Source organism: Biomphalaria glabrata, chromosome 14 (genome assembly GCF_947242115.1).
Source record: "Biomphalaria glabrata chromosome 14, xgBioGlab47.1, whole genome shotgun sequence".
Lineage (NCBI taxonomy): Eukaryota > Metazoa > Mollusca > Gastropoda > Planorbidae > Biomphalaria > Biomphalaria glabrata.
In genome coordinates, this window is record NC_074724.1 from 18,312,159 (window position 1) to 18,324,488 (window position 12,330).

At 35.9% G+C, this 12,330-nt stretch overlaps 1 protein-coding gene across 3 annotated transcripts in view; it reads right to left on the bottom strand.

Annotated features, from left to right (window-relative positions):
* Positions 1-12,330, bottom strand: part of LOC106055224 (sushi, von Willebrand factor type A, EGF and pentraxin domain-containing protein 1-like) — an 88,450-nt gene that overhangs the window by 52,836 nt on the left and 23,284 nt on the right. The window contains exons 1-8 of one of the 3 annotated variants that reach the window (XM_056010887.1): positions 9,110-9,210; positions 6,301-6,334; positions 2,980-3,064; positions 2,589-2,689; positions 2,261-2,367; positions 1,040-1,148; positions 500-595; positions 264-400 (exon numbers count right to left, since the gene is read on the bottom strand). In XM_056010887.1, coding sequence (XP_055866862.1) covers positions 264-400; positions 500-595; positions 1,040-1,148; positions 2,261-2,367; positions 2,589-2,652 — 513 coding nt within the window. In that variant the 5' untranslated portion in view covers positions 2,653-2,689; positions 2,980-3,064; positions 6,301-6,334; positions 9,110-9,210. Of the gene's footprint in view, positions 1-263; positions 401-499; positions 596-1,039; positions 1,149-2,260; positions 2,368-2,588; positions 2,690-2,979; positions 3,065-5,164; positions 5,314-6,300; positions 6,335-9,109; positions 9,211-12,330 lie in introns of those variants that run through there. The other 2 variants (XM_056010886.1, XM_056010888.1) reach the window with 2 other exon arrangements.

Sequence of the window (12,330 nt, forward strand, 5' to 3'; positions counted from 1 at the left end):
GTAAATAATAATTTCTATCCAACTATCCCTCCACCCACCCAGCCATCCATTTATTAATCCATCTATCTAGGCCTATACTATACCAGGCTACAAAGAACAGAAAACTAAAAATGAAAGAACAATGATATTTAAAAGTGTATTACAAACATAACTTTTTACTTTAAATATTAAAATATTCAAGGTAAAATATAAAATTTAACTCACCGAAGATACTATTGAAATTCAAATGTTTTATCCTGTGCAATCCAAGCTACAGGACTTACCTCAAACTGAAGTCTTTTCCCAACTTCCCCTTCTATAACCCACTGACATGTTTGTTGTTGGGGATAAACTATTTGTGGACTAGAAGGAAACTGAATGGTTTTCTCCCTTGAAGAAATGTAATAGGCACAGTACTGGGCTGAAATAGGACAATGATTATACTTTTTTTTTTTTTAGAATCTATTAAGAACAAAAAAAAAAACAACATAAAAAAAAACGGACTCAAATCTATACTTACAACAGTTTCTTTCATCTGAAAAATCCCCACAGTTATCTTCCCCATTACAGACCAAAGAAGATGACAAACAAAGTCCAGAATCACAGTGAAATGTCCCTAAAGAAAAGTTGGTCTAAAATTAATGGCATTACTCCAAATGAAGAGTCAACTTTATTAGGGCGACTGTTCTTGATTGATGTGTATGAATGTTGAATGTTGTTGTAGTAGAAAGGCAGAATCCATTTGAATGGATCAATAAATTATCTTCATAGCTCAATGATTATTCTTACAATGGTATCTCCAAATATTGTGATGTAAGTATATTTTTCCTGCAGGTATTTAAATGTGGTGATATTTAACCTAGAACAAAATGTTTTTTGCAAGAGAGGATTTGAGCCTCTCAAGCCCACACTCAAATGGATTAGGTGATGATGATGAAGTAAATTTGTTTATGTCGTATAAAGTTTATAAAAAGAGACACATGGTAGTGGTACAAAAGTCTAATTTATTACATGCTGAAAAGATAACATTTATCAGGTATTGTTTGAAGAAATTTTATACCTACAGGACATGGTGAGCGTTCACAAACAACTGAACTCATTTGATCACAATTTCCCATATACCATAACCAGTTACCATTTGTTTTTCTTAAGAATGCACAAGATCCAGCCTGTTAAGTTTTTGAAAAAGAAGGAAAATAGCACATCAATTCCATGATGAAATCAGTCAGCTTATAATCTTGTTTTTAAGTTAAAAAACAAGAAAAACATAAAAATAATTAAAAATAAACAAAGCTTATATTAAGTGTAATCGTATCAATTTGTTTGAATCAGTTATGAATTAATTATCTGTATTACTGACCTAGACATATTACATCTGTGCGATTAGAAATATTTTTACCAATTGTTTTAGTTTAGCTTTTAGCTTTCTCAATGTTCTATGATCCTATAACTTGTCAAGACCAGTTAAGAAAGGGGGACGGAAGAAAGTGGTATCTTGGTAAATATTTACATGATCGTTTTTTAATGCATAAAAAAATCTCCACTCAGGACTTGAGTCCTCAAAGGGACTAATTCAACTTATGCCACCACATTTGTCAATTATTATTTCTTTCCCTTATTCAAGATACCAAACAAAATAATTAATTACCAATAGTTAATTAATTAACTAATTGGTTAATTTTTTTTTTATTGATTCTTGTGTTGTCGAGTAAAAGAAATGATTGTGCAAAATTTCATCAGAGCCAAGATTGGTGTGGGAGAAATAATGTGTACAAACTTTTTACCATACAGACAAACGGACAGACAGAGAGAGTTGATATAAGCTTTGTAAAAATAGTTTGGTTATCTGACAAAACAAAAATGTGGATCAAGGCTATTTACTAATCTTTTTATTTTTGCTTTATAAATAAGGAATACTTTTCTTTTATAAGAATGGCAGAACCCTAATGAAACAAAATTAAATTTCTTTGAGTTTTGTCTAAAAGCTTCATCGCTATAAGATTCATTATCATAAAAAAGAAATGAACCCATGCTGTTCTTAAAGGGATTGAAAGGCACTAAGGGATAAATTAATAAACTCCACACTTTGAAGAACACAAATACATTGTTCAGAGATTACTGACAAACAGAAATATTACTTTGAGAAATTTATACTATTTGAATTAACATTTAATATTTTCCTATTCATTCTATTGGTACTTTGTCATTGATGTACATGTAATGAATGAACATATACATGCAGGTCTGTTTCTTGATTGTTTATACTCATTGCTTTGCTAACCTGTAAGTTTGGTTCTCCATCTCCCCATACACCAACATCAACAGAAGTTGGAGAGCCATCACTCCAAACTGCATCGATATCACTATCACTTGGGACTGTTTTGTAGCCTACATATATACAACACATTTTTTAAACATCTATTGTTTTTATTTTAGCTTTAAATTGATGATAAAAGTCTATGAATAAAAAATATCTGCCAGAAAGTTTCTTGGAACAATTTCATTAGTTCAAAATAGTTGGTTATTATACAAAGAAATACACAAATAACCTTAAATACAATCTTAACGCTAGGGCTAAAAATTTAACAAAGGAAATGAACAGAACATACCAGTCCAAAAACTAGTGATATTGCCATCCAAATAGTTAACAAAGGATCCTATTTTTTCAGTCATAACAAATCCTGATGGTCTTACTAGCCAACCTCCATACCTAGAGAGTTCAAATGCCATGATCTATTAAATAAATACCCTTCTGTAATAATCATAACATACAAAGTGACATCATTAATCTATTATGTTCAACTATGAACCAAAAAATAATTTATCAATGTTGAATCTTGAAAGACAAAATTATTAATGTGAAAGCTACAAATAAATTTGTTGTTCTAACTATTTGTGTGGGCAAAATGTGAACAATCGTAACATTTTTACTGAACGCTAAAGAGTATTCTAAATATACAATCTTTATCAGCTGAAAAAACATTCTAAATAGATACACACCTTTGGCAAACATCAGACGATTGCTTCCAATGTAGGGTAATTGATGGCAACAACTGGTAACATACATTATAGATATCTGTCCAGCCTAGTTATTGTATATAAAAATATATTAATGTTAAATATCTTAAGGGCAACAAAAAATATGTATCATCCAATAAATGGAACAAAATATTAATAGTTTTAGATTAACTTTCACTATGGTTATTATTTGCACTTAATACTCAATGCATGTATGCTTGTTTCTTAATTATGTAATAGCTGGTATTAACACGTATGGATGGCTGCCAGGTTGTGCGGTATGCGCTAGACTGTCTTTCAGTCATTTTAATACCCTGCCAGCTGCCGTCCCCAATCGTCCTGCGGGAGGCTTGGACTAGGAATTATATTATTTTCAACTCTGAAGGAACATCCAAAACATGCAAAACATTTTTACAGACACAAGAAGGAAAACACTAAATCTAAACCTCTTTTGCCTTGCTGCTATACCCAAACATGGGCAATGCTTCAGAAAAAGAAAAGAGTTGGTGATTCTTATGCAGCTTGCAGCACAAAGTACTACATACTGGTAGATCCTGCAACACTACTGATCCCAAATTGTATCAGATGTTAGCACTTCCTTTGGATAGAACAGCTGTGTGGAGAAGGGGTAACTGTTGTGTAGGTAACATCATTGCTATAGCCCAGGCTTTCATCTCATTTCTCTGAGATGAACCATAGTCATCTTAGGACTCATACAGAGGTTTCCACTAATAAATATTCTGTGTGTGTTTTAAAATGATGTGCTTGTGATTCTAACTAGAGAGTCAATTATTAGTAAGTCAAATACATTTGAAAACAACCCTACAGTTAAATAAAAGGAGGGAAGCCTAAGTTATAGATCTCATTGATGGGATGAAGTTGTAGTAGAAGTAAATAAATGAGCTTAATGTGCCCATGTCATTGATAAGCCTTGAGTAGAGAGATGTGAATGAAAAGGCTTTAGATTAAGATGCGATAGGTGGAACTAATTGGGCTTAGACATGATTGATATTTAGTATTTTCAGAGAATAAGAATCTGGTGGTGATAGATGGAACTAATTGGGTTTAGACATGATTGATATTTAGTATTTTCAGAGAATAAGAATCTGGTGGTGGTAGCCCGGAGGATTTCCAGCTACCCGTCGCCTCAGCGTGGCCCTCCGGTGGAAACATCCAGAGGTGGATCTGGACAGGCAAAGAACGAGTAGCGAACCAGGCCTTCTAGCAGGTCTCCCTGGGTGAGCTTTTGTTTTTTTTATCTCACTCGGGGTGGGGATGGAACAAGTAACCTGCAACCCAGTCCAAAAAGTCCGCCACGCCGTTCCACAAAGGGGGTCGTCATCAGTTCCGGATTGCTGGATTGGCGGCCCTTGCACGGAACAGTGGCGGTTACAGTACCGCAGTTAGCGCTGTCCCTGACACTTATAGCGGGTGACTTAAGACTCGGGGACGGTGCGCTGTGTACGCGGCACGGCCCGGTCTGGCCCAGTCAATCGATATGGCCGTCTACCGCTGGGTGCCCTCAGACAGGACAGGGGTGAAGAGCCCCATGTCCAGGCCTGGTGGTTGGATAAAAGCCTTTCTAACCATCAACGGGATAATGGCGCCTCCGCCGCCGATTACCTACTGGACTTCATCGAAGGTGGTGGTAGCCTCCTTTGATGCCAACAAAGCAATTGAACAGATAAACAAACAAGATTACTAAGAGAGTTTGTGTTGTCACACATCGGAGTCGGATCCCTGTCGGAATATTCAAGACGTGATTTTGTTTTGATTGTCAAAAGTAATAATGTTTCAGATTTATTTGGCTTTGTAAAAAATGTTTTTTTTCTGTAAAATCTTTTACATGTTTTGGATGTTCCTTCAAAGTTAAAGATAATTTACTTCCTTATCCAAATCTCCCGCTGGACGACGGGGGATGGCAGCGAGCAGATATGAAATCGGGACAGTTGAGCATGGGCGCCCGCAGGGGGGTGCAAGGTGGTGCATTTTCACCCCCCTGGATTTTCAGTAGACAAATTCTAGCCTGTTTTTTTGCACCATCAAATCAATTATCTTCTTAGTAGCAAGTGAACAAATAGTGCTTCCCGAATGCAGCCTATTTAAAGTATTCTTATGACATCGTCAATGACTACAAGAAAGAGAAATGGATGTTGAAGTATTTCACCGTCTTTTGTTTACACAGCTGCTTGTTTTGCTTTAGACATGTCGCTGAATCTGGACTAATTGTTGCGAGATGACTTATTCTCTTGCCATTTTCCAGACGCTATCAAACTTTTTTTTTAATGAATGTACAAAACTTATCAACATCCTGTTTTGGTATTCCAGACTTTGCTCGACGGTATTTCGAAGGACGTAAACCTGTTCATTACCTTTTCCTGTAAAGAGCTCTTAAATAATCTCTAATATAAAATATATTCAGCTCAAGGTTCCTCAATTCTATATCTGTACATTTTTAAGTTATGTAATAACTTTTGATAAAATATTTTAAAAAAACACAAACATTTTAAAATATACCGGTAATCGAAAACCATTTTCGTGTGTAACCATAAATTAATTAGCTTACAGTATATTGTTCAACATAAAGAAATAGAATAAACAATAGTTGTTTGTTTTTTAGGGCAGATTTTTTCCTGGGGGGAGGGGTGACACCCCTAGCTTGCCACACCGGGTGACGCCACTGGGTTATACTCTATATTATTTTATGTAAACCTTTCGCGATAATGGTCTAAAAGGTGTTCATTTAAAAATGAAAAAAGACGTCTATGAGAAATATTTCTTTAAACATGGTGTGTGTGTGTGTGTGTGTGCGCGCGCGCTTCTATATCGAGAAGACGTTAGCGATTGTTTGGTGGATATGCAGTGTGAATGAAACAAGATGGCGCTGTCATAAGCTGTTCTGGGTACACCAGACGACTCCAGAATGTCATAGTGAAAGGTGTTTTTGTAGAGTTAGATTTTGTTCTAAATACCATTTTATATTCTTACTAAAATCTACTACATTTATTTCATGTCATCTCAAGCTAAATTTGTCTGTGTTGTAAAGAAAATTATTTCAATTTTTGGAAGTTAAGATATAATACGCATACAGCGGTTTAATTGTCTACCAGCTGTTTGGTGCTACAAGTCAACGACCGGCAACAACATATGGTCTTTATTAAATTTTACGAACCTTGATCTAATTTCTTAAGGGTAGTTTCTGCTTTCATGATAAAAAAAATAAATAAACTAGATCTTCTAATACACTGGTGAATCATTTTTATTGATTTTTTAAAAGAACAAAATTACATTTTTAAAACTCACCTGCTGGACACAGCAAACGTAAGTCTTGAGAAAACTGTTTTGGAAACATGAAAGAAACAATTTATGGACCTTGAATAAATTGCATATGCAAAGTACTAATATAGTAGAATAGTACTCAGTGGCGTAGAGGGGAGGGGTTGTCCAAATATGAATATGTGGTCAAAATGCAGGGGGGGGGGCTAAAAAGGTCAAGCCCTCCGAGCCCCCAAATTCCTAGCTACGCCACTGATAGTACTTATTAAAACGTTCAGCCTGATTCAATGAAGTTATTTGAATCAATGAATTGGCTAATGTCGTTGTCCCTAATGTTCGCTACATCGTTAAGTGGAGAACCGATCAGTGACTGCTCAATAAACAGACAAGTCAATTAAAATACAAATCAAACTTTTTTAAAAACCTCGCTTATATTGAGTGAAATAGCATCAATTATTTTGAATCAATCTTTTAATTCATTGTTAATAGATCTAGACCAGCGGTTCTCAACTTTTTTTTTAGCTCGGCGACCCCTTTTCATTGTTTCCAAATTATCGGCGACCCCCAACAATAAAATTATATTTGTTGTATATAACTGCTTTTTCTAATGATATAAAACATAATACAACTGTGAATGTATTAACAACATTTTATGTTTAATTACAAAACAATATGTCATTGCCGTATTGTACAAAAATAGGCCTATATTTCTTCATGTAATTTATCCCCCCCCCCCACCCCGCCAAAAAATATTTTATGGCGTGCATTCATGAACTTTTCTATTTGGTATTCAATATCCATGTTCAAGACTTATGTGAAAAGTTTCACAAGTATGGAGAAGCATGGATAGAGTTAAAATAAACTACATCACTACCATTGTTGCGACAGTTTGACAGTGTTTCTGTTTCAGCAGATTCTTGGGACGGTCTTTGCAAGATCACAAATAATGTCATTTTCGGCAACTAGTTTTTTTTCTGTATTTCCCTGTACTTAATAACTAACAGGCCTGTTCAACTGTCGCAACAATTGTATTGGTGGATACCAAATAGAAAAGTTAATAAATGCACGCCATACAAAAATGAATACACTTTCTGATATACATCTCGTGTTGTAGTTTCAAGTAGTCTGCAATAGAAAAACTCGTCTTTTAAATCCTCATTATTTCTATACCTAAACCTAAGCCAACATTAATAGGTCTCTATGACGGCAAAGCTCAGATGTTTAATATCAATAGAACGTTGCAGTTATTTAGGTTACAGAGCAAAGGCGGACTGGCTATATGGGCTTTTGGGCAAAGACCCGGTGGGCCGGTACCCAAATGGGCCGGTTGGGCCACCGAAAGGTCCGCATGGATGCCACTAAGTATTAAATTGATAAAGGTTTTATAATATTCTCTTTAAAAAAAGCGGACATCTGAGATTCGTATTTAAAAGAAATCACTCTACAGTGTAATACTAATTTGTTCTAATAAACTTTCCGAGATAAAGTAATAGCCTACATCCGTAGACAGCGCTACTAGAAGTGGGCTTCACCCTGGGCAATTAATAAGCAACATAAGGCCCTTTTTCAAATACGGAGCTCACAATTATCGACACTCCAACTTAACATAATGATTTTGAGGACAGGTAGGCCTATATTTGGATGCCTATCACATGATAGGTAATTTATGGGCCCCATTGTATGGAAATGCCCGGGCCGATTTTGACACTCAGTCCGCCCCTGGTCATAACGTTTGATTCAGTTAGGATTGCATATAAGTAATAGTGTCTTAAAAGTCAATGTTTTTACAATTTCTTAACAGAGTTAAACGACTTAAAAGTTTTCCAATAAACAAACAAATGTTCTACCTAATATCAAATGTGGGTCCCAGCTGGCCATGAGTCATTGGCTCAAGCGTAATGAGCTCTTTCGCGCCATGGTTGCTAGGCGACCGTTGTTGGCCCCTATTGGTCTTGGGCCCGGCTTCATTGAACTCTTTCGCGCCATGGATGCTACGCCACTGCCCCTACTGTCGTATGAAACTTAGGCTAACTTGATATATTAATAAACATCAACTTACCTCTATTTAATTATTTTAAATGTTGGTGGTTAACGCCTAGTTCTATATAAATATCTCCATTTCAAATACAAATTTGTGTCCGGAGTGTGAGATAAGAATTTAAATAATTATTGACTCTTGTGTTTCTGGACCTTATCGTCATCTCTGATATTACCTTTATACATTATATTAGTCCAAGTAGTGAGAACCAATCTAGCAATCAAGAGCTGCTATCAAGTTCTTGACGGAAAAAAAAACCTCTCTTTTGTACTCTTGTAGGTTACACTTTTAAACCGATAACAAAAAACAAATAAACAAACTTCGAATGGATGGTTTTGAGGTCATACGATGAGAATTCGTAGGATTGGCATCGTATTGGTTTCAAAATCAACCACCACAAGAAAACAAACAAATAAACAAACAAACAAAAAAAAAACAATTTTCGAATGGATGGTTTTGAGGTCATACGATGAGAATTCGTCGGATTGGCATCGTATTGGTTTCAAAATCAACTACGGCACGAAAACATACAAACAAACAAACAAACAAACTTCGAATGGATGGTTTTGAGGTCATACGATGAGAACGATTGAGATTGGCATCGTATTGGTTTCAAAATCAACCACCGCTGGAATCCGCTGTCGGAATAATTTATATCGGCACACTCTGAACCTCCAAGAAAACATTTAACATAGTGCTGTAACTCAGCCAGCAGCGAGCTCAAAGAACCTCAACGAAAGGGATATATCAAAACTACAGTTGAATAATAGAACAATAGTAATGCGATAACAAATATACCACTAGAGGAACCAATAATAGCGGCACTTATTTCTTGTTTACATCCTAGATTTAATTATCGGCCATCTTGGACTTCCTCTTAGCGTGTCTCTGTCCTGTGTTTCATGGTGCACAGTCTCACACCTAATGACAGTGCGCAATGTAGGGTCATAACAATATATATTTTATTTGGCCTTGACAAAAATTGTTTAGTCTAATGATCGAACCTAGATCTTGTGTGTCATTAGCGAGACGCTCAATAACAAGTCAATTAAATATATGCAGCACTTTATTTTGAAATAAATTTTTCAGTCGTTAGTCTTTTATAATAACTAGATCTGACTGTGTTAAACTGCTTTTTCTAGAATCTATTTTATTTCTTTCCTATTCTGAAATATATTGTCAAATCTGAGTTAGTGATTTTGCAGATTTTCACCTTATGACCTCATGACCAATCTACCCGCTGGATCGCTTCCCCCAGCCCCATCCCACCTCCCAGTGTGCTGTCGGTGATAACGTTCAGGACCTTAGCGTGTAGGACAAAAAGTTGGTTGCCACCTAAATCAATATAAAATTGAAAAAAAAATTATGACCGAAAAATACACATTGAAATAAACACCGTCCTGTATCTATATCTAAATAAACAAAAATAAGCTTAATTCATATAGAACCGATAGCACAAATGTGCTTCATGAACGATCCATGATCCCCAGAGTAGAACTAAAGTTTAAAACATTTCATCAAAAGCAAGAAACAATGGTCTTCTAGCATGTGTACTCTAACAAGTAGATCTAACCATTCATGTATAACCTTCAATTATATTAGACACTTAGAGCTATGCTAGTAGAGAGCGCCATGAAGTTCTGATAGGTTTGAGATCTGTTTCGTGTTTCGCAATTTAAAAATTCTATAAAAAAAATTCTTTGGGTTTTGTGCAAGGACCACACCAATAGGCAGTGTACCCGTGGGCCCGGGTTCAAGAACATCTTTGTGGGCCCCCCTCCAGCCTATAATACAATTTTAGTGTGTAAGAAAAAATAAGCAATATAAGTGTAAAGACATTCCAATGTAAAGATCGAAACTTTAAAAAAAATAAAAATAAGTAGATATGTCATAATCAGGGGCGGACTGGCTATATGGGCTTTTGGGCAAAGGCCCGGTGGGCCGGTACCCAAATGGGCCGGTTGGGCCACCGAAAGGTCCGCATGGATGCCACTAAGTATTAAATTGATAAAGGTTTTATAATATTCTCTTTAAAAAAAAGCGGACATCTGAGAATCGTATTTAAAAGAAATCACTCTACAGTGTAATACTAATTTGTTCTAGTAAACTTTCCGAGATAAAGTAATAGCCTACATCCGTAGACAGCGCTACTAGTAGTGGGCTTCACCCTGGGCAATTAATAAGCAACATAAGCCCCTTTTTTAATACGGAGCTCACAATTATCGACACTCCAACTTAACATAATGATTTTGAGGACAGGTAGGCCTATATTTGGATGCCTATCACATGATAGGTAATTTATGGGCCCCATTGTATGGAAATGCCCAGGCCGATTTGACACTCAGTCCGCCCCTGGTCATAACGTTTGATTCAGTTAGGATTGCATATAAGTAATAGTGTCTTAAAAGTCAATGTTTTTACAACTTCTTAACAGAGTTAAACGACTTAAAAGTTTTCCAATAAACAAACAAATGTTCTATCTAATATCAAATGTGGGTCCCAGCTGGCCATGAGTCATTGGCTTAAGCGTAATGAGCTCTTTCGCGCCATGGTTGCTAGGCGACAGCTGTGGGCCTCTATTGGTCTTGGGCCCGGCTTCATTGAACTCTTTCGCGCCATGGATGCTACGCCACTGCCCCTACTGTCGTATGAAACTTAGGCTAACTTGATATATTAATAAACATCAACTTACCTCTATTTAATTATTTTAAATGTTGGTGGTTAAAGCCTAGTTCTATATAAATATCTCAATTTCAAATACAAATTTGTGTCCGGAGTGTGAGATAAGAATTTAAATAATTATTGACTCTTGTGTTTCTGGACTTTATCGTCATCTCTGATATTACCTTTATACATTATATTAGTCCAAGTAGTGAGAGCCACTCTAGCCATCAAGAGCTGCTATCAAGTTCTTGACGGAAAACACAAACTCTCTTTTGTACTCTTGTAGGTTACACTTTTAAACCGATAACAAAAAACAAATAAACAAACTTCGAACGGATGTTTTTGAGGTCATACGATGAGAATTCGTGGAATTAGCATCGTATTGGTTTCAAAATCAACCACCGCTAGTAAAAAATAACAAACAAACAAACAAACTTCGAATGGATGGTTTTGAGATCATACGATGAGAATTCGTCGGATTGGCATCGTATTGGTTTCAAAATCAACCACCACAAGAAAACAAACAAATAAACAAACAAACAAAAAAAAAACAATTTTCGAATGGATGGTTTTGAGGTCATACGATGAGAATTCGTCGGATTGGCATCGTATTGGTTTCAAAATCAACCACGGCACGAAAACATACAAACAAACAAACAAACTTCGAATGGATGGTTTTGAGGTCATACGATGAGAACGATTGAGATTGGCATCGTATTGGTTTCAAAATCAACCACCGCTGGAATCCGCTGTCGGAATAATTTATATCATCACACTCTGAACCTCCAAGAAAACATTTAACATAGTGCTGTAACTCAGCCAGCAGCGAGCTCAAAGAACCTCAACGAAAGGGATATATCAAAACTACAGTTGAATAATAGAACAATAGTAATGCGATAACAAATATACCACTAGAGGAACCAATAATAGCGGCACTTATTTCTTGTTTACATCCTAGATTTAATTATCGGCCATCTTTGACTTCCTCTTAGCGTGTCTCTGTCCTGTGTCTCATGGTGCACAGTCTCACACCTAATGACAGTGCGCAATGTAGGGTCATAACAATATATATTTTATTTGGCCTTGACAAAAATTGTTTAGTCTAAGGATCGAACCTAGGTCTTGTGTGTCATTAGCGAGACGCTCAATAACAAGTCAATTAAATATATGCAGCACTTTATTTTGAAATAAATTTTTCAGTCGTTAGTCTTTTATAATAACTAGATCTGACTGTGTTAAACTGCTTTTTCTAGAATCTATTTTATTTCTTTCCTATTCTGAAACATATTGTCAAATCTGAGTTAGTGATTTTGCAGATTTTCACCTTATGACCTCATGACCAATCTACCCGCTGG